Source organism: Aethalodelphis obliquidens, unplaced genomic scaffold, assembly GCF_003676395.1.
Source record: "Aethalodelphis obliquidens isolate GAN/ISIS:26980383/991018 unplaced genomic scaffold, ASM367639v1 scaffold2, whole genome shotgun sequence".
NCBI classification, from domain to species: domain Eukaryota; kingdom Metazoa; phylum Chordata; class Mammalia; order Artiodactyla; family Delphinidae; genus Aethalodelphis; species Aethalodelphis obliquidens.
This window is the reverse complement of record NW_020837946.1, coordinates 65,264,913-65,292,793: the sequence shown is the minus strand read 5'-3', so window position 1 is coordinate 65,292,793 and position 27,881 is coordinate 65,264,913. Positions and strand designations below refer to the sequence as shown.

Genomic DNA, 27,881 nt, shown 5'->3' with positions numbered 1-27,881 from the left:
ATTTTAGTGTGCATCAGAATCCCCTGAAGGACTCGGACCCTATCTCCAGAGTTTCTGATCAACTTGTGTGTTTTGTGATCAACCTGTGGCTAGAAAGGGAGAGGTTAGGACTGACTTAAAGTCTAGCTTGAGAGGCAAGATAGATCATGACGTCACTAAATGTGATAGAGACTGGAAGAAGCTGTAGATTACATGTGGAAACCCCACTGAAGTTTGTTTTGAACTTATTCAACTGTTGTTTAAAGACAACAGATGGAGATGAGCAATGGGGAGCTGTAGGCAGATCTGGAACTTGAATGAAGTCAGGGGTAAAGATAAAGATTTAAGAGCAACAGTACAGAAATGGTTGCTTACACCACAGACATGGATGAAACCGCTTAGGGCTAGAGAATAAGAAAAGTAGATAACCAAGCATCAAAATGTGGGGAAACATCATTATTTAAGGTTTGTGCATAAAAAATAGTCACTAAAAGAAACAGGGGAAGAAACTCAGAATTCTCAGTGATGTAAAAGAAGAACAAAAGTAGAGTGTGGCCTCTGAAACCAAGGGAAGGAAGAAGTTTGAGACAGACTATGGTCAACTGTCTCAAATGGTTTCCTGACAGAGTAGCTCCAGCTTTTGATGAAAAGGACAACAGTTCCATCTACCCCATTAATTTGTTTACTGGTTCCATGGAGCCGAGAACATGAATTAAGGACCTAAAGGAGAATATGAACATCTTTCAGTAAGTAGAGTGCTATATAGTATAACAGCGTCACCGTCATAAATTACTGTTAGTAGCATATCATAAGTGTGGAAACTGAAGCTTAGAAAGCTCCAGCAACTTGCCCTTAGTCACAGAGCCATGACTGAATCAGCATGGAATAGAGTCTTCTGACTTTTTACTCATCAGCCCCCAGTAAGTATTAGGTTTTAAGACCAAAGCCAAAACACTAATAAATGGCTGCTAACTGAGGTCTCAATTTTTCTCTTACCATCTGTAAAACAGGCCTCTGGCTCATCTGAATTTACAGGCTCAGCCTCTGCTTCCTCTCCTTCTCCTGGCACAGGGTTATCAACTGTGCTGCACTCAGAGGAACTCGATCCGTTCAGCCTCTAAAAAGAAATTCACCACCCCACCAGAGAGTTCATTTAGGGTTCATTCAAATCTTGCATTAAAACCATATTTGATAATCAGAGTCATGCAAAGTGTTATGAAAAGAGATTAACAGTATGATGGCCATAAAAACATATAAACGTACATTGAGGTCAGGTCACCTTACAATGCATCTGTGCTTGATCTTTCTATCTACACATCCTGTGAAAAATACATTTCCTTATTTTTCGTATGCTAACAAGTTATGGACAGAATTAGTCTTAAGGTAATATTTTTATGTAAACTATAACATCTGCAAAGTATTGGCCACATTTTTATTTTGTTTTATGTTTAATATAAATTTGTATACACCAATAATTACTATTTTAGAACAACCAAGACCCTGATAGAAATAATATACAAGTGCCAAATGGCCAACACCTGATAACTGAAAGGTCAGATCTGACAACTGGCAGAAAAAGCTTGTTGGTACTTAAAATTTTTAAAAAGAATAAAATCAGTGTAAAATGAAATCCAAACATATTTTTTTCTATTAACGCTTGGATTTGAGAATATGTATCAGGATGATATAGATAGAAGGCCTTTCATCAAAACAAAAAAAGTCAAATACTGTATTGGAATCAAAATGTCAAAGACCATAGTAATTATCTTATCCAATACCACCTATTTCAGTGATAGAATTTCAGGATACAGTAGAAGAGATCATAAATATTATTTATAATGTCAAGAGATAGTGGCTACTAATGTGAGCACCACATGCAAACTCTGAAACAAAGACTCCATGAAATTGAACATGGCAGACCAACACATGAGAGGAATGAACTCATTGTCATTATGATCATAAAACTGATCATAACACAAATTTTCCCCACCCAGAACTTTGTGATCAAACATGATGTTTACACACATACACATACACAGAAAGTTTTAGATAAAATACATACAGCAATTGTAGCAAAACTGTGTCAAATTTTCCTAATATTATTTTATAAGGGGTAGAGCAGCACATCAATGGAAGAGTTCAATTTTCATTCTCATTTGCTAAACGACATGTGAATATTGAAAACTACTAGTTATTATAGCATGTACTTCTCTTAATAAGATTACAGCTTTACTTGTTTTTTTAAGAATAATTCAAACAAATGTAAGTGCTAAAAATGAGGAAATACTTATTTCATTTAAATTGATTCTTCAATCTATTGATTTGCATTAAGATCATAGGCCCAAACTAAAATATTAACTTTTAGAGAATGACTTTGGAAGCTAAAAGTATACTTTATGGGTAACACATTAAATTCTCAGTACTATTATTATTACACAGTATTCAATATCAGTAAAAAAGGCATTGATAAGAATTGAACATAAGGGATGATGTAAGCAAAGTAGTTTGTATAACTGAGGTAAAGAATTATGAACACTCTATTAAATTACTACTTCTAATCTACATTGGCATAGCAGTATTATTCCCACATAGTCGAAGAGTTTTAGAATATTACGTTATTAACAGTATCAATATGAAATTTCACTTAAGAAGCAGGTTAAACTGATTGAATTAATCTAAAATTACTTAAAAAAACAAAAATTAATTGTAAGACAATATCCTGTAAGACTTAAGGTTTTAAAATATATATTACTCCAGGAAACAATGGGGAAACTTATAATTATTAATATGTCCTATTGTGCCAATTACGACAAAAACCCATTTTAAGTACCATATCTAAAAGACTACAATTATTTGATGTCTTCAATTCCTGACCTTTCAGTTGCAAGTGAACTGTCACTAGGGAATTGAAGGACAAGGCACTATGATTCTGTGGAGATGAGACCAAACATTTCCATGCTGAAAAGAAGTTATTGGCTTGGACCTTGAGGAAAAGCAGTGGGTGAAATAGCTGATAGAATACAAAGCTCCTCCCTGCTATTAGCCAAAATGCTGACAACTAGGATATAGTTATAATGATTTTTCTCTCACCTTGTAACAACTTTCAAATAAAATGTTTCAAATCTGCAGAACCCTGAAGTATGTTAAATTAATGAAAGCATCTTCAACCTCAACATTTGGTTTTCTCACTCTTTAAAAGAGCATGAACAAAGCAGACTTATACCAAGTTAATTTATAAGTAAACATTAAGATGATTTTATGACATGTATTCTTGCCATTGAAGGCTTTCCCCCCCATAACTTTTATGGCAATATTTTGTCAATTAAATTCGGAGTTTGGCTCGGATCTTACATCATAAATGACAGTTATTCAAAATTATTCCTCATTGGAACAGAAATTATCAAAATATTTAATATGAACTATAATTTGTATCACAAGCCAAATTCAATGTTTAGAATGTTTTTAGGAATTCAATGTTTTCCTGGGAATGCATTAAGTATTCACAAGTAGCTATTTCAGTACTGTATATAATGTTAAATATTTATGGGCATGTCCTAGCAATATAGACAGTTTAGTTTTAATCTATTCGGCTTTTAAACTTCATACCTACTAAAGCAGAAGTTTCTTTAACAGGGTCCAAAAAGGACATTCTTAAATAGAAAGGCTAACATCTATTACAAAGGTTTTCTCTTGAAGGTAAATTCTTTTAAATCTCATAGTAGGCATTGCTAGATTTAACTATTGAATCTTCTTTTATTCTTATTTAGTATACAGTGAAGATCAAGTCAATCATTTGTATCATTTTATATAATTAATTATATGATTATTTTCATTTCTGTATACTCAATCATTTACTATTTAGTTTTCTTGTGATTTTGGAAATGGAAGAATAGTTATACTATACTAAGAGCAGTGAAATAAATACTTCAGTATGAAAAAGTTCCCTTCTGGTTTTATAAATAGGTCATTTTAAAATTTCACCTCGATTTTATTTTTAGTAAAATGTGAAATATACTTTTTGTCTATTACTTCTTTGCTTGTCAACAAAGATAATTCTTAATCTGTCGTGGTCTACATATAAATAGAAATAAGTGTAAAAATAGGACCATAAAGGTAGACTCACTAGTATAGTATAGAATAGGAAATATGCTATAGTTAGCATTCCTGACTTTTTATTAAATAATATGGTATTGACTGTAGGTACTTTCTAATTTTTTTATTTCTTTCCTTTAAATAAAACCTATACACTTGATTCAAAAATTTCAAATGTACAACAGCATGTGATGAAAAATACAAGTCCCCTCCACTCTCGCCCTGATTCTATTTCCTTTAGGTAATTACTATACTATATATATGTACTTTTTGACATGTGTTTCTATATTCTTCAATAAGCATCCATAAAACACTGAAGTAGTTTTGAAACATCCTACTCTTGATTATAAACTTATGTAGATATTTCACTATTGAAAATATGATCAAATTAAAGCTTAATTATTCTTCATGGATCTCCTTTTGTCTTGAAGGTGTGTTTTCTACAACACTGCATATAGTTAGAAACTCTGTTAAATATAGGTGTCATATGAAAAACTGCCCTAGGCTGGTCACTTACAAATTTGTTACTGTCATTTCCTGAAATAGGCGATCTCATTGTAAGCCTATTTGATGCTAGTATAGGATGGTGGTTAATGCTAGTTGGTCATTTATTTCGAGAGGTATGAAGTAGGATTGTCTAATAACTTGACAATCTGGCACTCAAAATCAAAAACACTATCAACATATAGCAGCACTGTAGAAAACACAGAACTCAACAAAAGCCTTATTCAAAGAGGATGGTTGGTGTTGAAAACATCCGAAAGATGTCATGTTTAAAGTACATGCTATAAGGCTGTTTGCTTCACACAACACAAGAAAGGTATTCTTTGAGTAGCAGAGTCTAGAATAGTTATTTCACCTGAACGTCCAAACAAAAAAACCCAAAGGACAGCAAGATTGAAAGAAGCAAATCAAAAGGAAAGGATGGGCATATAAGGGCAGAAAAATGATGGGAGACATTAGTGATACACTAAGCTCCACTGTATGTCAATAAACAAGAAAGACTTCTATTCGATTCAAATCAATATCACCCATCTTTTAATTTTATAGCCTAATTTTACAATTGATATCTATAATGAGGGCTCTGAATCTATAATGAGGAGTGAAATGGTAAAGTTTAGAATAAAGGATCAAAGAACATTTACAGAGGAATTCCACAGATAGCTACTATGCTTTGTGAGAGAAGTTCAATGTTTTTCCAAGTTTACCATTCTATTATGGGATAACTTGAATTTTAAAGCCAAAATATGCTTTCCTCTCCCTTGCAATTGTTAGGCTCTTTTTTTGCCTTCTGAAGAAATGCAAACACTACCCCTTTCAGCCTTTTAAAACTAAAGATTACCTATGGTATTACCATTTGTGGGTTTTATTTTTTTTTATTTTGAGAGTAATGATATTTAGTTTCTTTACATGATTTAGCTTCTGGGCCCCTCAAAGTCCCTCAAATCCCTTTCCAGTCTCTCTGGAATTCTGCTTTCTCTCAAAATTATTTTTAAAAGGCAAATACCATATGCTAACACATATATATGGAATCTAAAAAAAAAAAAAAGTGTTTAAGAAGAACCTAGGGGCAGGACAGGAATAAAGACGCAGACATAGAGAATGGACTTGAGGACACGGGGAGGGGTAAGGGTAATCTGAGACAAAGTGTAAGAGTGGCATGGACCTATATATACTACCAAATGTAAAATAGATAGCTAGTGGGAAGCAGCCGCATAGCACAGGGAGATCAGCTCGGTGCTTTGTGACCACCTAGAGGGGTGGGATAGGGAGGGTGGGAGGGAGACGCAAGAGGGAGGGGATATGGGGATACATGTATACATACAGCTGATTCACTTTGTTATACAGCAGCAACTAACACAACATTGTAAAGCAATTATACTCCAATAAAGATGTTAAAAAAAAAAAGGCAATGACCAAAGTTAAAAAGTACTCCAGATACACTTCATCAATGGAAAATTAAATATTTTTTCCTCTCTGTGATCTAGATTTTCATTTCACTTCCATTTAAATTAGCAGAAAATAGTTTATTTACTAGTTACAGTAAATTCTTTTCTCACATTATGGGCAACTAAAACTCCAGCACTTTTTCATATAAAGGGCAAGAAAATGGAGTTTTTCCTTTCCTAGTGTTTTGTTTATCGCTACTAGAGAAGCTGTGTAGGCTTTTTGGGAATAGTTGTTCATTCAGCAGGAAATCTACTTAACAACTCCATCACAGGGTCAGATGGTTTATAGTATTAGTTGATGGAGAAATAATGAGGTCAAATTGCAGTCACCACCAGCGAAATTCAAAATAAAGCAAATAGTTTACTGAAAGTTCCTAGTTTTCCCAGAATCTTCTAGCTAGGGTACTTTCTATTCAATAACAGGACAATTTACGGGGCTGAAAGATCAAGATCAAGATCTTGCGTATGAAAACAAACAAACAAATGCAGCAAAGTTGGGCCATATAAGATCTGACCGGCTACAGATTTCTCAGCCAGATCCTACAGTATCATCAACTTCTTTCTAATGGAAAGGCAAATGGCATTCGCCAGTAAGGTCTTGAAAGGTAGAGCAACCCCCGTTATTCAAAGGCTTTGTGCACTAACACAGAACTGCTATTTGCAGAGGATAGTTATTTAAAAAGCTGGAATACAGTGGGCCAAATCAGAAGAAATACCTTAAAAACTTTAGGAACGAACACTTAAACAGTTCTACTTTTGAGGCCTGCTAGGAAACTCCAAGTAGGTAAATACGGATTGGAACACAAGCAAACATGACAGGAAAATGTGAGGTAAAAGCATATATTCTATGACTCAAGGTCACTAAATATTATTTATAATAAAAAAGGAAATGACAAAAAACAAACTACCTGTACATCTGAGTGATTAATGGTATTCCCTAAAACTACCCATAATGAGGAAGGACAAGGAAAGAAATTCCAATTGCAACAATTCCAACTGGAACGTTCCAATAGTTTTTAAATACCGGGGCTTCTAATATTGCAAACACAATGTAAAATAAAATTTGGCACAGATAAAATATATTTTTCCTAACCTTTATGTAGATAGCTTCTGACAAAGAAAAGTATTGTATTTCAAGTCAATTTTTTGCAACTGAATTTTTGTTTATCTGGAGAACAACCACTCCTTAATATGTACCTCAAGTCTTCTAACAGTAGTTTGGTTAAAAAAAAAAAAAAAAAAAAAAAAGTAATAATAATTTAGGAATTAAGCACACACACACATACACACACATATATATTTCTAGAAACAGTTTTCTCAAAAATTGTGTTTTAGCTATACATATACAGATTCTATTGTATATGTGTACATCTTTACTTAGGTTCTAGGGGAAGGAAATTTTGGAATAAAATGGTTCTCTAAAATATTGCCTGTAAATCACCATCAATTTGAAATAGAAAAATATGTGTTTTACCTAGGAGCACCTTTAAAATTAACTGCAAGTAAACTAGAACAATTATATGTTTCTTTTTAAATTTGAAACTCCTATCATTACTATTCCTAGAGTGTATCAATTTTAGGATAGAGTTTTGCTTCCATCATTGCAAACGGAAAACAATAATACAAACATCCTAACAATGACAGAGAAATTGAAAATATGAACTGCATTAAATATAAAAAAGGCAAGATTCTTATTAATGTGGATTTTTTTCCTTCCAAGGAATTTTAGAGTTCATTCATTCAACAGGTTATACTAAAATTAAAACAAGATATTGTATCTGAGTAGTATATTTCTTTTATACGTGTTAGCCAGATACAGCAATCCATATTAATCTTTCTAATTTTAGGGAAAGTGTTTCATGTCTTATTGACAGGTTTAGTGTTCACTTCGTAATATGTTCCATTTAAACCTCTTATCTTTCTTGAGGCTACATGTATATCTATCTCCTCATGAAATATATTCAGTCATCCCTCGGTATCCTGGGAGGTTGGCTGCAGGGCCCCAGCAGATACCAAAATCTGCAAATGCTCAAGTCGCTTATATAAAAAGGTGTAGTATTTGCATATAACATATGCACATCCTTCCATTCTCCCTTATACTTTAAATCATCTCTAGATTACTCATAATACCTAATACGATGTGAATGCTATGTAAATAGTTGTAAATAGAATGTATATGCATGTAAATAGTTGCTGGTGTACAGCAAATTCATGTTGTGGTTTTGGGAACTTTCTGGAATTTTTTCCCCAAATATTTTCAATCCCGATTAGTTGAAGCTGCTCATGCAGGACACATGGATACAGAGGGCCAAATGTACATAATCAGAAACTTAGTCTCATCAGTGTGTAAATCTGCTCTGGAATCAAATTAATCATTTCAGGCATTTACAACTCATTCCTTCATAGGCAGAGCCCAATAAATTATTAATTGATTCATTTTATATACTGCCAAATAAAAATCAAATATTACTGAATTAATTAAAGAAATAAAGTCCTAGTTATCATTGTGCTTAAAATAATTTCAAAACATACTCAAAGTCTGGCCTAGAAGCTGGGTACTTTGGCTCTGTCTCCAACTTTCTACATGTGTACTCAGAAACTGTATGAGTCTCAATTTCCCTACCTGTGAATACACGACTAACACTAGAAAGGTCCTTTCCTGTTACAAGAATTTTATGTTTATGCCTGAAATATTTCTCCCACAAAAATTATTTCTTGAGTTTTAATTTACTGAATTTGAATGTGACAATTTTTATTTTTTCCCCCCGGCTTTACTGAGATGTAATTGACATACAGCGTTGTGTAAGTTTAAGGTAAACAATGTGATAATTAGATACATGTATATATTGTGAAATGTTTACCACAATAAGGTTAGTTAATACGTCCTTCACCTCACATAATTACCATTTCCTTGTTGTTATTATGGTGAGAATATTAAAACTCTACTCTCATTGCAATAAACCTGACAGTTTAGTATGACATACATCTATATATATATACAGGTGACCCTTGAACATCATGGGGGTCAGGGCACGACCCTCTGTGAGGTCTAAAATCTGATTATAACTCGTAGTCAGCCCTCCGCATCCACCGTTCCTCAGCACCCTCTGTTCCACATCCGTGGATTCAACCAACCACAGATCGTGTAGTACTGTATTCTTTACTACTGAAAAAATCCCAGTATTAGTGGAACCACGCAGTTCAAACCCCTGTTGTTCAAGGGTCAACTGTATAGCTTAAATTAGGAGGGGAAGTAGATAGAGGTTTTTTAATTAAATGCTGCTTCAGTGGCTTCTGTTACATACTAACTTTTATAATCCAGCCAATAAAATTTATAGATCATGCACTTGAAATCACCTAAGGACATGAGAGCTGTATCAAGGAATTAAGCAATAGAGTAACAAAAAACGATGGAATTGCCCCAGTGACATGCTGTGATGTCAATTTATCTATGGAAAAATTGTATATGTTTTAACTTTCTTGCAATGGGTCAGGCAGAGAGATTTTGTAGCTGAACAGCATGCATGACACTGAAAAAAAATATCATATACATATGTATGATTTTTTTTTTAGGTAACCTGTGTAAAAGTGGTCACATATGTCTGTGCCTGGTTAAAAGCACAGAGCTGCATCTTGATGGATCCAGTTTGTTTTTACCCCTGTGAGAAGTAAGAAGGTCAGGTACTGAAGTCTGTAAATGCAGCATGATGGAACAGTTTAATCAACAGATTTGAAATGTTTAAAGACATATACCTGTAAGTAGAAATTAGTTATATTTGACAATGCATGCTATATGCTCAACGCAAAGCAATATATTTGAAACACAGTAATAAGATTAAATATCATTCAACACAGATTTGGAAATAATGAACTAAACAGTAATATAGTTCTGTTATTTAGGAGATGAATTTAAACACTATTGATAGAATGTGCGACGGCAATCTTTTGCATTCTGCTTGCTCTTCATAACAAACATTTTAAAATAAGTGATCCTCAATATTGGAATGAGGTGAGAGTTGAGAGTATGTGGTTTTTGAAGCATCTTCTAAAATTAACATTTCTTGATTTACTTTTAATTTTGATATTTCAAACAGCATTACAGGAAAGGAATGTTTTCAAATTTATCAAAATATAAAAATTAAGAAACATTGATTTAAATGTCAGACCAAAATGTCACTGTTTTTAGACACAAGAACAAATCCAATAAAGATGAAAATAATTTCAAATAGTTTGGAACCAATCTGCAAAAAAGAAATTATCTAAGTAAAATTCTGTAAGGGTGCTTTGTTTTGTTTTTGCAAGAATCTATGCATAAAAGATAGGATCAAATGTCAGCTTCCCCCAAAGGTATAATTGAAACTAATCCCTAAATCTTGCCAAATCAAAAGCATTTCTGGAGAAGATTATTATATTTTCTAAAATGCAGTAAAGAGAAGAAATCTAAACTGCCTGCAACTGCCTCTTTGTGGAAAAAACTTTATAAAAAATCTAAGGAGAGATAGACCTAATAACAATGTAATTAAAACCACCATATATTAAAAATAAATATTTAACGTTGATGACTACAAATATTTAAACAACTTTTTATAAAATCAATAAAAGGAATGAATTTAATAACAAGTAAGCACATTTAAGTTTCTCCAAAGATGATGGCTTTCAAAAATTGAATACTGAATAGATGAACAGGTGGATGGATAAAATGAATGAGTGAATCACAGATGAACAACATGAATGTTTGTTCCTCTGCCTGGGATTTCCTTCTCCACCACATTCACACAATGAAATGATGTCCATCCGTTAGGGTCTAGCTTAGGTGCCACCTCCTTTCATGTGCCTTCGACCTGATATAATCCCTTACTTAATACATCCTCAATGGACTGGTTTATTATTCTCTTATGGACTGTACTTTGCTCTGCTCTGTTATATTATCAAAGTAAACTATAAGCTAGTAAATTAACATTAAGGAGGATAAGACACTGAACACGAATCAGCAAATGCACAATACCATTAGAACTGAAAATCTGATCCTGAATTGCAACATTACAGAGATATAACAGAAAGTAATTATATTCCTATCCACTCTCTTGCCTTTCTATGATATGTATTATGGTGGTTAAAGCTTGGAGCTCAAATTTTTAAAGAACCCTAGAAACATCAGTGACTAACCAGCATCATTTCTTAATCTTTTAGCATCTTAGTAAATATAGATTCATATTATCCACTTTCCTGGGTTGTTTTAAGGAGGAAAGTTATATAGCTTATATGAAAGTGGCTAATGTATACATTTTCTCCTTGGTTTCTTTGGTGCTTTCTTGTGTCCACTTCTCAAGTGCTAAGTTGATCACTTGTCCTCTTCCTTTCTATGGTCCCTATACTGCAGTGGATGCTGTGGTGCACTGCCCCAGTCCCCCTTTCAGACAAGCCACTCATTCTTCCACCTGCTAGGAGTGTTGGCAGCTGAAGGCTCACAGCTGAGTCCCTCTCTGGGAATTGAAATACAGAAGGAAGCTGCCTTACTCAAGGTTACATCCCCTCCCCTGGCCTGGAAGAGTGGAGGGAGAGCCTGTATCCAGTGACGGACTGGTGCGGAGCACACAAAGTCCTGACCCCTTGCTTCAACTTGGGACTACTCCAAAGGGTCATTCCAGTGCCAGAGGTGCCTACAGGGTCAGCTGAGGCCTCTGCTGCAACTGCAGAGCATTTCAGCTTCTCCCTCTGTGCAATCATCTCCCTTCCCTCACTTCTTACAGGTGTTAGGTGCTGAACCTGAGAACACTACTCAGAGTTGGTTTCCCAGGGAACCTGACCTCAAAATTAACATACAAAATTCCAACCTGTCTACAACTCTGACTTATCTTCTTTTTTTTTTTTTTTTTTAAACATCTTTATTGGGGTATAATTGCTTTACAATGGTGTGTTAGTTTCTGCTTTATAACAAAGTGAATCAGTCATACATAAACATATGTTCCCATATGTCTTCCCTGTTGCATCTCCCTCCCTCCCACCCTCCCCATCCCACCCCTCCAGGCTGTCACAAAGCACCGAGCCAATATCCCTGTGCCATGCGGCTACTTCCCACTAGCTATCTACCTTACTGCGTTTGTTAGTGTGTATATGCCCATGACTCTCTCTCGCCCTGTCACAGCTCACCCTTCCCCCTCCCCATAACCTCAAGTCCGTTCTCTAAGAGGTCTGCGTCTTTATTCCTGCTTTACCCCTAGGTTCTTCATGACATTTTTTTCTTAAATTCCATATATATGTGTTAGCATACGGTATTTGTCTTTTTCTTTCTGACTTACTTCACTCTGTATGACAGACTCTAGGTCTATCCACCTCATTACAAATAGCTCAATTTCGTTTCTTTTTATGGCTGAGTAATATTCCATTGTATATATGTGCCACATCTTCTTTATCCATTCATCCGATGATGGGCACTTAGGTTGTTTCCATCTCCGGGCTATTGTAAATAGAGCTGCAATGAACATTTTGGTACATGACTCTTTTTGAATTTTGGTTTCCTCAGGGTATATGCCCAGTAGTGGGATTGCTGGGTCATATGGTAGTTCTATTTGTAGTTTTTTAAGGAACCTCCATACTGTTCTCCATAGTGGCTGAACCAATTCACATTCCCACCAGCAGTGCAAGAGGGTTCCCTTTTCTCCACACCCTCTCCAGCATTTATTGTTTCTAGATTTTTTGATGATGGCCATTCTGACTGGTGTGAGATGATATCTCATTGTAGTTTTGATTTGCATTTCTCTAATGATTAATGATGTTGAGCATTCTTTCATGTGTTTGTTGGCAGTCTGTATATCTTCTTTGGAGAAATGTCTATTTAGGTCTTCTGCCCATTTTTGGATTGGGTTGTTTGTTTTCTTGTTATTGAGCTGCATGAGCTGCTTGTAAATTTTGGAGATTAATCCTTTGTCGGTTGCTTCATTTGCAAATATTTTCTCCCATTCTGAGGGTTGTCTTTTGGTCTTGTTTATGGTTTCCTTTGCTGTGCAAAAGCTTTGAAGTTTCATTAGGTCCCATTTGTTTATTTTTGTTTTTATTTCCATTACTCTAGGAGGTGGGTCAGAAAGGATCTTGCTTTGATTTATGTCATAGAGTGTTCTGCCTATGTTTTCCTCTAAGAGTTTGATAGTTTCTGGCCTTACATTTAGGTCTTTAATCCATTTTGAGCTTATTTTTGTGTATGGTGTTAGGGAGTGATCTAATCTCATACTTTTACATGTACCTGTCCAGTTTTCCCAGCACCACTTATTGAAGAGGCTGTCCTTTCTCCATTGTACATTACTGCCACCTTTATCAAAGATAAGGTGTCCATATGTGCATGGGTTTATCTCTGGGCTTTCTATCCTGTTCCATTGATCTATCTTTCTGTTTTTGTGCCAGTACCATACCGTCTTGATGACTGTAGCTTTGTAGTATAGTCTGAAGTCAGGGAGCCTGATTCCTCCAGTTCCTTCTTTCGTTCTCAAGATTGCTTTGGCTATTCGGGGTCTTTTGTGTTTCCATACAAATTGTGAAATTTTTTGTTCTAGTTCTGTGAAAAATGCCAGTGGTAGTTTGATAGGGATTGCATTGAATCTATAGATCGCTTTGGGTAGTAGAGTCATTTTCACAATGTTGATTCTTCCAATCCAAGAACATGGTATATGTCTCCATCTATTTATATCATCTTTAATTTCTTTCATCAGTGTCTTATAATTTTCTGCATACAGGTCTTTTGTCTCCTTAGGTAGGTTTATTCCTAGATATTTTATTCTTTTTGTTGCAATGGTAAATGGGAGTGTTTTCTTGATTTCACTTTCAGATTTTTCATCATTAGTATATAGGAATGCCAGAGATTTCTGTGCATTAATTTTGTATCCTGCCACTTTACCAAATTCATTGATTACTCTAGTAGTTTTCTGGTAGCACCTTTAGGGTTCTCTATGTATAGGATCATGTCATCTGCAAACAGTGACAGCTTTACTTCTTCTTTTCCAATTTGGATTCCTTTTATTTCCTTTTCTTCTCTGATTGCTGTGGCTAAAACTTCCAAAACAATGTTGAATAATAGTGGTGAGAGTGGGCAACATTGTCTTGTTCCTGATCTTAGTGGAAATGCTTTCAGTTTTTCACCATTGAGGATGATGTTTGCTGTGGGCTTGTCATATATGGCCTTTATTATGTTGAGGAAAGTTCCCTCTATGCCTACTTTCTGCAGGGTTTTTATCATAAATGGGTGTTGAATTTTGTCAAAAGCTTTCTCTGCATCTATTGAGATGATCATATGGTTTTTCTCCTTCAATTTGTTAATATGGTTTATCACATTGATAGATTTGCGTATATTGAAGAATCCTTGCATTCCTGGAATAAACCCCACTTATTCATGGTGTATGATCCTTTTAATGTGCTGTTGGATTCTGTTTGCTAGTATTTTGTTGAGGATTTTTGCATCTATGTTCATCAGTGATATTGGCCTGTAGTTTTCTTTCTTTGTGACATCCTTGTCTGGTTTTGGTATCAAGGTGATGGTGGCCTCGTAGAAGGAGTTAGGGAGTGGTCCTCCCTCTGCTATATTTTGGAAGAGTTTGAGAAGGATAGGTGTTAGCTCTTCTCTAAATGTTTGATAGAATTCGCCTGTGAAGCCATCTGGTCCTGGGCTTTTCTTTGTTGGAAGATTTTTAATCACAGTTTCAATTTCAGTGCTTGTGATTGGTCTGTTCATATTTTCTATCTCTTCCTGATTCAGTCTTGGCAGGTTGTGCATTTCTAAGAATTTGTCCATTTCTTCCAGATTGTCCATTTTATTGGCATAGAGGTGCTTGTAGTAATCTCTCATGATCTCTTTTATCTCTGCAGTGTCAGTTGTTACCTCTCCTTTTTCATTTCTAATTCTATTGATTTGAGTCTTCTCCCTTTTTTTCTTGATGAGTCTGGCTAGTGGTTTATCTATTTTGTTTATCTTCTCAAAGAACCAGCTTTTAGTTTTATTGATCTTTGCTATTGTTTCCTTCATTTCTTTTTCATTTATTTCTGATCTGATTTTTATGATTTCTTTCCTTCTGCTAGCTTTGGGGTTTTTTTGTTCTTCTTTCTCTAATTGCTTGAGGTGCAAGGTTAGGTTGTTTATTCGAGATGTTTCCTGCTTCTTAAGGTGGGCTTGTATTGCTATAAACTTCCCCCTTAGAACTGCTTTTGCTGCATCCCATAGGTTTTGGGTCGTTGTGTCTCCATTGTCATTTGTTTCTAGGTATTTTTTGATTTCCTCTTTGATTTCTTCAGTGATCTCTTCATTATTAAGTAGTGTATTGTTTAGCCTCCATGTGTTTGTATTTTTTACAGATCTTTTCCTGTAATTGATATCTAGTCTCATGGCGTTGTGGTCAGAAAAGATACTTGATACAATTTCAATTTTCTTAAATTTACCAAGGCTTGATTTGTGACCTAAGATATGATCTATCCTGGAGAATGTTCCATGAGCACTTGAGAAAAATGTGTATTCTGTTGTTTTTGGATGGAGTGTCCTATAAATATCAATTAAGTCCATCTTGTTTAATGTATCATTTAAAGCTTGTGTTTCCTTATTTATTTTCATTTTGGATGATCTGTCCATTGGTGAAAGTGGGGTGTTTAAGTCCCCTACTATGAATGTGTTACTGTCGATTTCCCCTTTTATGGCTGTTAGTATTTGCCTTATGTATTGAGGTGCTCCTATGTTGGGTGCATAAATATTTACAATTGTTATATCTTCTTCTTGGATCGATCCCTTGATCATTATGTAGTGTCCTTCTTTGTCTCTTTTAATAGTCCTTATTTTAAAGTCTATTTTGTCTGATATGAGAATTGCTACTCCAGCTTTCTTTTGGCTTCCATTTGCATGGAATATCTTTTTCCATCCCCTTACTTTCAGTCTGTATGTGTCTCTAGGTCTGAAGTGGGTCTCTTGTAGACAGCATATATAAGGGTCTTGTTTTTGTATCCATTCAGCTAATCTGTGTCTTTTGGTGGGAGCATTTAGTCCATTTACATTTAAGGTAATTATAGATATGTATGTTCCTATTCCCATTTTCTAAATTGTTTTGGGTTCGTTATTATAGGTCTTTTCCTTCTCTTGTGTTTCTTGCCTAGAGAAGATCCTTTAGCATTTGTTGTAAAGCTGGTTTGGTGGTGCTGAACTCTCTCAGCTTTTGCTTGTCTGTAAAGGTTTTAATTTCTCCATCAAATCTGAATGAGATCCTTGCTGGGTAGAGTAGTCTTGGCTGCATGTTTTTCTCCTTCATCACTTTCAGTATGTCCTGCCACTCCCTTCTGGCTTGTAGGGTTTCTGCTGAGAGATCAGCTGTTAACCTTATGGGGATTCCCTTATGTGTTATTTGTTGTTTTTCCCTTGCTGCTTTTAATATGCTTTCTTTGTATTTAATTTTTGACAGTTTGATTAATATGTGTCTTGGCGTATTTCTCCTTGTATTTATCTTGTATGGGACTCTCTGTGCTTCCTGGACTTGATTAACTATTTCCTTTCCCATATTAGGGAAGTTTTCAACTATAATCTCTTCAGATATTTTCTCAGTCCCTTTCTTTTTCTCTTCTTCTTCTGGAACCCCTATAATTCGAATGTTGGTGCGTTTAATGTTGTCCCAGAGGTCTCTGAGACTGTCCTCAGTTCTTTTCATTCTTTTTTCTTTATTCTGCTCTGCAGTAGTTATTTCCACTATTTTATCTTCCAGGTCACTTATCCGTTCTTCTGCCTCAGTTATTCTGCTATTGATCCCATCTAGAGTACTTTTAATTTCATTTATTGTGTTGTTCATCGTTGCTTGTTTCATCTTTAGTTCTTCTAGGTCCTTGTTAACTGATTCTTGCATTTTGTCCAATCTATTGTCCATTCTATCTCCAAGATTTCGGATCAACCTTACTATCATTATTCTGAATTCTCTTTCAGGTAGACTGCCTATTTCCTCTTCATTTGTTAGGTCTGGTGCATTTTTATCTTGCTCCTTTATCTGCTGTGTGTTTTTCTGTCTTCTCATTTTGCTTATCTTACTGTGTTTGGGGTCTCCTTTTGCAGGCTGCAGGTTTGTAGTTCCTCCTGTTTTTGATGTCTGTCTCCAGTGGCTAAGGTTGGTTCAGTGGGTTGTGTAGGCTTCCTGGTGGAGGGGGCTAGTGCCTGTGTTGTGGTGGATGAGGCTGGATCTTGTCTCTCTAGTGGGCAGGTTCACGTCTGGTGGTGTGTTTGGGGGTGTCTGTGGCCTTATTATGATTTCAGGCAGCCTCTCTGCTAATGGGTGGGGTTGTGTTCCTGTTTTGCTAGTTGTTTGGCATAGGTTTTCCAGCACTGTGGCTTGCTGGTCGTTGAGTGAAGCTGGGTGCTGGTGTTAAGATGGAGGTCTCTGGGAGATTTTCGCCGTTTGATATTATGTGGAGCTGGGAGGTCTCTTGTTGATCAGTGTCCTGAAGTTGGCTGTCCTACCTCAGAGGCAGAGCCCTGCCTCCTGGCTGGAGCACCAAAAGCTTTTCATCCACAGGCAGCCCGTGAGGCTTGTCTGCTCACCCGGACGGGTGGGGGCTGGGAGCTGAGGCTCGGGCTTCGGTCGGATTGCAGGGAGAGGACTGGGGTTGCTTGCATGAACACAGACTGAAGGGTGCTAGTGCGCCACGGCTAGCCGGGAGGGAGTCCGGGAAAAGTCTGGACTCTTTCCTCCTTTGGGGGCATCCAGGTTTTTATGAGGTAGAAAGAATCTTCTGTCCTTGGAGAAGTCCTTCAAGTAGTACCTTTAAGCCGCTTAAGTTCCTCTCTTTCTCGCTGCCTCGGAGCTGGTGGATAAATAACTCTCAGATACCAGATTTTAGCTCTGCAGCTTTTGCATTATGAGCTTTCAGACTCTATTCGCGCACTTCTTTTTCGGGCGGCGCTGGGTCCGGTAACAGCCGGAGTCTGACCGGGTCTCCTGACTTATCTTCTTAAAACCTCCAAATACCTACTGCTCACCATCACTTAGCTACCCTGCACATAGCTCACAATTAAGATGTCCCCAAATTAACTCTGTCTCTATCTTACCCCCCAAGTTTTCTTCCCTCCCCTGACCCCGTGTATTTTTAACAGCATCAATATCCATCCAGTCGTCTAAGCCAAAACTTTTGATTATGAGTTAATTTGTATCTCCCAAAACAGATATGTTGAAGTCCTAATGCTTGGTACCTCTGAATATGACCTTATGTGGAAATAGGGTCTTTGCAGATGTAGTCAGATTGAGAGGAATTCACTAGGGTGGGCCCTAATCTAACATAATTAGTGTCTTTATAAAATGAAAAGACAGAGATAGATAGGGAGAACTCCACGTGACAACAGAAGCGAAGATCAGAGTGAGGCAGCTGCTACACATGGGAGGCCAAGGATGAAGTACCACCACCAGAAGCTAGGAAAAAGCGAGGTAGGTCCTCGCTAGAGCCTGCAGAGAGCATGGCCCTGCCTACACCTCCATTTCAGACTTACAGCCTCTAGAACTATCTAAGGATACAGTTCTGTTGTATAAGGCCCCAAGTTTGTGATACTCTGTTATGACAGCCACAGGAAATGAATATACCCTTTGAAACAGCTCACAACTCACATATCCAGACCCTGAGCCCTTATTTTTTAACTTGTGGTGTCTTACCATTATCCCACACACCACCATCACTACCTTAGACTGAGCCCTCATCAAGTGTGCTTGGGATGGCTTCAATAGCCTTTCATCCTCTCCCCTTTATTACACCCCCAACCAAACTTTCTTTAAAAGTAGAGGTTTGAGGGGCTTCCCTGGTGGCACAGTGGTTGAGAGTCCGCCTGCCGATGCAGGGGACACAGGTTCGTGCCCCGGTCCGGGAAGATTCCACATGCCGCGGAGCGGCTGGGCCCGTGAGCCACGGCCGCTGAGCCTGCGCCTCCAGATCCTGTGCTCCGCAACGGGAGAGGCCACAACAGTGAGAGGCCCACGAACCGCAAAAAAAAAAAAAAAAAAAAATAGAGGTTTGCTAACAACAAAATATAACAAAACACGACAAAGTTTCCTCTTTCTGGTAAATAAAAAGAAACCTATTTCAATCTCTTGCCCATGGTAAGTCAAGCCATTTACTCTCTGGCTCCAATTTACCTCTGTCACTTACTACTTCCCAGCAGGCCATCCTCATGTGTATTTCATGGGCTTTTGTGCATCTGGATGCTTCCACATGCTGGGCCCATTACATCTACCAGAAGGGTGTCTCTGTCTCTCTCCGTCTCTGTCTCCCTCCCTTCCTCCCCCTCTCTTCCGGGCTCCCTCTCTTTCATTCTCTCTTTCCTGATGAATTGTCTTTTTACCATAAAATCCTCTTCAAGTGCATTCTCCACTGTGAAGTATTCCAGTTTATTTTCAAGATTATTAACCATATCTTTATCCTGCTTCAATATTTTTTCTAAAAATCTGTTTTAATTCTTTTTTATATGTTTAATTATAATTTCTGCTTTCCATACATGTTTCTCTTCTAAAGCAGGACCTTGCTTTACTCTTTATCACTTAAGACAGTGCCAGAGAGCAAGAAGACCCTGAGCCTACGTCTACTGAGGAAGTGAGTACACCGATGACATCTTTCTAGTGTCCAGCAGGCATAAGGCAAAAAGCAGGTGCTTAGGAAATGTGAATTGAAAAAATGAATAGCCACAGTTTACTGAACATGTACTCAGGTATTCCTTCACAATTTTTTTCTCTCACAATGATCAAAGTGAATGGACTTTGCTTCCTTTAAGAACAAAAATTTTGCATAACTGTGTTTGCAGTGTTTTAAATGACACTCCGTTGAAGGTGAGAAGTTTGATTATGTAAAATTTGAAGGTTTCCTTTCTTCAAGGACCTCAGCTAGCTCCATCACAACTTGGAGACAGTGTTTCAAAACACTAAAGGGCTACTAAGTAAAGCTGAGTAAAGTTTCTGTGTTTGACTGGAGGAGGAATGAATAGGGGATCTTTCTGTGCAGGAAAACTTTACACAGGATGTTTTCCTTTCTGCTGAGTACACAACAGGAGCCAATTCACTTAAGCCTTGATAATAGATACATTTGTCAAAAGAGCAGTAAAGAAGATTTGGGGTATTAGATTCATAGCGAGTAGCTTCTCTGAAAGCTGTCAGAGTTTAACCACCCCAAAATCACATGAGGCTGTTATGTTTTAAAATATTTGGAGAAGTAAACTGGATAAATTTAATGTTTTTCCCCCAAATTTACATACAGTTTCAAATCAACGTCACAATTCTGTAAAATGGCTCTTTTTTTATCTTTAAAGCAAAGAAATAAGTAATCTGTAATAACTGAAAACAAAGGGTCTCTTTAACTCTCCAAGAAAGACCTCTCCATTTTAAAAAATTTATTAATTTAGTTTTTTAGAACTTTCAATTTTGAGATTTGGCATGATTTAAAAAAGAGAAAAAAACTACACTTCTTAAGAATTTAGTTAAGCCAGATCACATTGAATTACTGCAGCTGGGTGAAAAAAAATTTTTCTTTTTTTTTCTCTAAGCAGCTGTTAGCACAGTGCCTGGAGCATAGTAGATCTCAATAAATATTTATTGAATGAATGGGTGCATTTCATGCTTCATTTGAGGCTCAGAATAATGAAGCACTTCATTGTTAATGGTGAAAATCTGCAGCGTGTTAATGTTTGCCCAGGGCTTAGAGGGCTGCCTCAGGTGGAGGCTGATTCTGAGAAGGGCCATCAGTTTAGAGTGTATTCTGAGAAGCAGTGACAGGAGTCTTACTCTCATGGGTCCCCTTGAGATGACAGTATGTCTTTCTCGATTCTGAGGCAGACTCTATCTTCAGAGAAATGCTGACGTTCTATTGCCAATTACTGCCTCAAAACTCTTTTAGATATTTTACTCAACACCTTATTTGAACTCATCTCTTTGGTCATTTGCTGGTAAGGTGTTTGATTACAAAATATTTTGACTTCAATCTGGAGTGTATATCTAACTGTCTATCAGAACACGGAAACCTGCCTATCTGAGAGCCGACACTAGAAGAGGACAGAAAGTCTCCATAAAATACAATGGGAATAAAAGTATGCTAGGACATGAAAGAGAGGGTGGATTTGTTTTTTTGGATGGGGAAAGGGAAAGAGGAAAAGGTGTCAAAGGTCAAAGATATTCTTTCCCCCTGTTCAAAATGCAGATTCTTAAACAGGTAAAAGTGGAAAATACCCCAGCCCCTGAATAAAGAAAATGATTTCTCAGAAACCTGGATCAAAATAAACCAGGGATGAATTTAGGTTCACTTCCTACGCAAACTCAATCCAGCACAGTGGTCCCTGGGAACCCTGCTGGTAAGGATTCTGAGGTTGCATCCAGACTTAGGCAGAGAGAGTTTGGAGGATACGGACCAGAACAGGCGTTTGTAACAAGCTCCTGTGTTTGTCTTTACACACTAAAATTTAACCTGTAGCAAATAGCTACTTACAGTGTGTACATGACTACTAATCATACCCATGATAATTGTTAATTGGGCACTTATTTTCCAACAGGCACTTGTTTACCTAAATCATTCAATCTTTATTACAATTCTATGTTGCATACAAGTAAACTAGAAAAAAACAGAGGTCTTTTTTTTTAAATTGCTCAAGATCATGGAGTTATTAGCAAACATTAAATACAGGATCTAAGGCAAGTATTCTATCTCCAGAGGATGCATTCTTCATCATACTCCAAGGTAGTGCTTAAGACTTAAATAACTTACATATATTCAATTGGGCATTATTTTCCATTGGATAATCATGATTTGCCTCTTTGGGCAAGGTTCATCAAGAACATAGAATCATTATTTCAAAGATATCTGAGGCATGAAAAATAAGAAAGTTACATAGCAGTTAAAAAATTGGGAACTCAAGTAAGAGCTGAAGATTAGGGGAATTAGAGCAGGGAGGTTAGCCTGGAAGGGCGTTAGAAACACTTTAGGTGAATAAGGAAATTGTGGTCCTTATAATTGTGGTGAATAATGATAGTGGTCCAAATTGAAAAATAAAACCAACAAGTCATAACTAGGATCATTTAAATCTCAAGCTACTGGAGAGACAGGCTCTAGACACAGGGTGTCACAGTTGGCAACAGCTTAATATTATCTAACAAATTTCCTGTAGAGCTTGAAATTTCATTACTTCTCAAGTCCAGTATATAGTCAAGTAGGTTTGAATGTACTCAAGATGACACATTTTGAGATATGCCATGGAAAATGTCTTATGAAGAAGGATAAACTTTCAAAATCCATAATTTAAAATCTGAACTTTTAGAGGCTAATAATGATGATGAATTCAATAATAAACACAACACCTAACACTTTTTTAGGGCTTACCAAGTCAAATACTGTGCTAAATGATTTAAAGAGACTAGCTTATGTATTCCTTATTACAACCTCTGAGGTAGCCTCAAGCTCCTGAATATTATACCATGTAAACCACAGATATGAATTAGAAAAAGTGTATTTTTTCTCATGTAGTTATGACTATAATGTCATGAACAGAAACCAATGATAATTAAGAATATTAAAATGTTACCAGCAAATGGTCTTTGGATAACACAGTTTAAGTGCACTAAATTTCATGCTTTTAAGGAAGGATTTATGGGCTAGGTGGCAGAGTAACTTTATGGATGGTTAAAATAGTCTATTTCAGTAACCAAATAGTTTATAGACTAAATCATTAATTATAAAAGACTGCTGGATACTATGACATCACAAACTTCCTCTGGATACTACAGGGTATGTAAATTCTTCAGAAGCATGGCTCAGTATCCCAGGGGAGACAAACTGGGTATTAACCCCAATAGGAATGTGGGTTTTCTCCCTGAAATAGACAATGACAGGAGAAGGAAGGTAGACTTATGAATAATAAGACTGGGATTCTTGTCTTGGCTCTGCCTTGAACCAGCTTTATAACTACAGATAAAGTCGCTTCCTCTTAATGGCTTTCTCAGTTAGGAAATGAGGTGCTAAATGGGGCAGGTCTATTATAGTCCCTTTACAATGTTATAATTCAACATACTAAGAATATGATTTTTGCCAGCGACTAAGGAAATCCATGTAGGGAGAGTCACAGGCTTTGAGAAAAGAAAAAATGACCAGGTAAGAAATGATTCCTCCCAAACATTAAGAGGAAAGCAGTATTTGGTAAACTCAACCAAGCTACCAAAGTGCTTTAACACCCAGAATCTCAAGCTTATTCAGAAAGTCTGCCAGGCAGTTAGAGTTTTACAACTCTAATCTTTGTAGGGAGAAAAGTGGGTAATTGAATCAGTTTTCATTTTCACATGAGACTAGCCCCAGATTACTGTTCCTGAGCGGGGTATGTGAAATCTAATTTTCTATCTTCAAGCCAAATCAACCACACCTTTTGAATTTTGGATTACTTCTTCCATGTAAAGATTTCTTTAAATAAAAAATAAAATATTTGATTCCTTACTTTGTGATCTTGGAAATAATTTTTTTGGCTACGTAAAATATGTATGTTCATAATTTATTTAATCATCTATTCATTCAATAAGTAAGTATTGAGCATTTACTCTGCACCTAGTACTGGTCGTATGGTGTGCATGCGCACACACACACACACACACACACACATACACACACACAGAGCTGTGTATCTTTGTTCCAAAATCCACTATAAATTCATGGAGGATAGTTCTTGATATAAGGTTAAGAAGATAGAAGATGTTTGGGAAATACCTGTCAAATACTTTCAAATATGACCTAAAGAAAGGAAAAATATTTTAAAGTGATATCTTAAAACTTTAAAGAGATGTCATAAAAAATGCTTTGTGATAAAACTCACTTATGATTATTATATTCCATATTAATAAAAATACAGCTCAATAATGCTTTGCATATATGCAAGCAGGTGTGGGGAAGGAGGATACAAAAAAAGTTTTAATAAAAGTTTCCCGTTTTCAATGAGTTTACAGTACCATTTGGTGCATACAATAATTTCTCAAAAAAATTAAGATACAAGGCTAAATAATAAATCTAGGAAAAGGCATAAAATTGTGTGGGGTTCAAAATGAGATCATATCTGTTTGAAGAGAAACTAGGCATGATGCAACAGCTACCACTTTTGAGCACTCTGAGTACTGTTCTAAGCATCCTACATGTGTTAATTCATTTAACCCTCACCTAACCCTATGCTGTAAGGGCTAATAATTTTACACGCGAGGAAGCTGAGGGCTATGACTTGAAGTACGTGTTTAGGATTTTGACTGAAGAAGGAAACCCCAAGCAAAATCATGCAGGTTGTGAGTGTATGTGGCCCAGAAGGAAACTGGCTTGGTTCAGGCACAGGAGCCCGAGCAAGCCCAGGAGAGACAGCTGGTCAGGGCCATGGTGTGAAGGCTTTATGTATGGTCCACAATTCAAATCTACGTTGGGGATCAAGGACACTTCAGAGGAGAAGTATGATTAGGATTGAACCTAAGTAAAATTAATCAAACAAGTGGATTAGAGTAGATGGAAAATGGAGGCAGAGACACCAGTGGGGAATTCACGTGGAATGGTTTCGGTAAGAAGTAGAGAGGGCAAAGGCAAAGGTGGCGAACAGGAGCTGTGGATTCAACAGACACTGTGAAAGGAGATGGTATATGATTTTACGATTGATAACAAACAGGGAATAAAGGAAGGGAAGACTTAAAGATACCTGGTACTTTCAAATTTCGCTAAATGGATTATATCAGTTATGAAGAATCAGTAAGTAAAACCTTACCATATGAACCTTCAGGAAGCTACAGTATAAATTCATATACACACAAACTACTCATTAGTATGCAATATTAGAATAAACTTAGGACAGCAAAGAATCTGAAATTTTAACTCATTTCATACTAGTTAATAACATGAAACAAAATGCGTATAAAACAATCTTACCCCTTTGCTGTATTCACTATCTGAATCACTGCTAAGTTCCTCAGTATTCATAATTTCCAAATCAGATTCCCCGGGTGCAATTGGCACTGTCACTGTGAGGCTGGCATTATGAATAAATGATTGACAATCACTTTCTTCCACCAAGTATTTGTCCATGCTGTTTCCAAAACCACTGGTTTTATCTTTTTCTTTGTGAAAATTGTGATCCTTGCTCATTTCAGCAAGTGTGTGGTTAGAGATGTAGTTTTCCTTCTTATAATTTAGATCTTCTGTTCGTCTTATCTCTTTGGAAATCTTTGGCTTTGTGGAAAATGCTTTTAGAAAAAATTCACGTAAGGTTTGTTTCACATAATTTATTCCCTTCTTAATTCTAGCCACTGCAGTCTGGAGGTTGTTTGCATCAGTGTCTTCTTCAATTGCTGTAAGATTGTCTGAACTAAATGAGCTCAATAATAAAGCAAGAAATAGGTTGAGGACCTATGTCAGGGTGGGGATAGGGTGTGGAGAAAAAGGGAGACAGGAAATAAAAACGAAAATAAGTGCAGTTTTCTGAAATACAGGCCAAAATCCAAACCAGCAACGAAGAGTCCTGCACTTCTTCACCCATAGATAAGAACATATGATAGGTGTAGAGGAGAAGCTAGAGTCCTCATCAGTCTCTCCATGTCTGAGCTTCTGTGAGCTCTGGGGAACAGAGGTCAGCCATACCCTTAAAGGGTATGAGGAGCAAAGAGAATGCTCCCTCACCATTACCAGGATGTCATTCCTAAGTTCCTTTCTACAGCAGGAATCCCTTGTCCAAATTCCCTTTTATGGGTCTAAATAGCTCTTCTAACACTACCTTTAATTGATATTTGTTACCTGTGAGAAACAAGTAGAACAAGAAAATTGTGAGTAGTGTCTATTGTGAAGGTTACTTAAGCCAAGATCTGTGTTCACTTTTCCCAGGAGATAAATGTCACTTATTACAACAAATGGAACACATAATACTTGCAGAGCGCCTGTAATAAAATATTCTGTCCGAGATTTTTGCCAACTTGCAACTTAATGAGGCTTTTTTTTTTTGGTTGCACTGTGTGTTATGCGGGATCTTAGTTCCCTGGCCAGGGATCAAACCCGCGGCCCCTGCAGTGGAAGCATGGAGTCCTAACCACTGGACTGCCAGGGACGTCCCTTAATGAAGCTTTTAAAACAAAGAAAAAGACCTGCCCATTGAACCCAATTCAAATGAGACAATGGCATTATGATTGGGTGGCTTCACTGCCAATCATTTTCGCCCCGGACAACTCCAGGTCAAGACAACTCCAACTTGAAGCAAAGTTCTGTTTGTGTGCAAACTATTTCTGTTTTTCCTCCTGGAAGTAAGGGTCCAGGTGAACTGAACATTGTGGAAAAAAAAAAAAAGAATTCTTACAGAGGGCTAAAAATACGTAAATCATATTTTAAAAGTGTTTTATATAAAAAACAAAAAGATAATTGAAATAAACTTTCATTTAAGTCTCTTCATGGCCAAAAACATCTACCTCACATTTAAACAATAAAAATTAGACCAAACTGAGGAAAAGGGACTCACCCCTGATTTTGGTCACACCTAAAACAATTTCTCAGAAATGTAAGTAGAAAAGCACAAGTTAAAAATGTCTGTGTTGGGCTTCCCTGGCGCAGTAGTTGAGAATCTGCCTGCCAATGCAGGGGACATGGATTCGAGCCCTGGTCTGGGAAGATCCCACATGCCGCGGAGCGATTAGGCCCATGAGCCACAACTACTGAGCCTGCGCGTCTGGAGCTTGTGCTCTGCAACAAGAGAGGCTGCGACAGTGAGAGGCCCACGCACCGCAATGAAGAGTGGCCCTCGCTCGCCACAACTAGAGAAAGCCCACACGCAAAAATGAAGACCCAACACAGCCAAAAAAAAAAAAAAAAAAAAAAAATGTCTGTGTTAATATGTCTAGTTTAAGAGAAGAATCTGAGAGGGAGGGGAAAAAGAAAAGCATAGAAAACAATTTGATGAATCATTAAGGAATTCAGAATTGGTTATTTTCATTTTGGTTTTTATTGTCAATGAAAAATATATTTCACTATGAAATGCATGTTTGTTTATGTGTATGTTTTAATAGGAATGTTGATGGGAAGCCAAGGGCTCATTTTACCCTTTAGTCTCCCTAATCAATGCAAATGTTAATAGATTTCTTTTTTTCCTTCAAATTTTTAATTAGATTTCATTTTTCCAGCTTTACTGAGATAATTGTCATACAACACTGTGTAAGTTTAAAGTGTACAACATGTTGATTTGATATCCTTATATATTAGGGAATACCTCCATCATGTCTCATAATTACCATTATTTTCTTGTGGTGAGAACATTTAAGTCTACTCTCTTAGCAACTTTCAAGTTGGCATGTGGGCTGCAAGGACAAAAAAAATGAGCAACTTATATTCAAGCCAGTGGGGAGTGAAGGTACTAACCATATGGCTATTATCACAGACAACCTCCTGGGATACCTGATGAAGAGTCTGATGCTAGGTTGACCAACTAAACCAAACCAACATGGTGGCTTTGAAAATTGAATTGAGTCATTGAAGAGCATCTTATCCCAATTATCTCCTGCCTCTAAGCTTGAAAATTCCTACCAACAGGTACGTATAAGAAAGGAGGAAACAAACAGTGAAGGCATACAAGCTAGGAAAACACTAATGGAGAAGCAGATCACTTGTAAAAGAGATGCTATAGAGCAGTGGTGGGCAAATTTTTCTATAAAAGGGCCCGATAATAAATTATTTAGGTTTTGTAGGACAAAGAATCTCTATGGACACTACTCAGACCTGTCTGTGTAGAGTAAAACAGCCAAAGACAATATGTAAATGAATGAGCATGTCCGTGTTTCAATAAATTTTGCTTATGGAAACTGAAATTTGAATTTCATATAATTTCCATGTGCCAAAAAATATTTTTCTTTA

The 27,881-nt window shown here is 36.7% G+C and overlaps 1 protein-coding gene across 1 annotated transcript in view; it reads right to left on the bottom strand.

Moving 5' to 3' along the window:
- Positions 1-27,881, bottom strand: part of SCN9A (sodium voltage-gated channel alpha subunit 9) — a 157,874-nt gene that overhangs the window by 33,775 nt on the left and 96,218 nt on the right. The window contains exons 17-18 of the mRNA XM_027129270.1: positions 24,924-25,400; positions 976-1,096 (exon numbers count right to left, since the gene is read on the bottom strand). Coding sequence (XP_026985071.1) covers positions 976-1,096; positions 24,924-25,400 — 598 coding nt within the window. The remainder of the gene's footprint in view (positions 1-975; positions 1,097-24,923; positions 25,401-27,881) is intronic.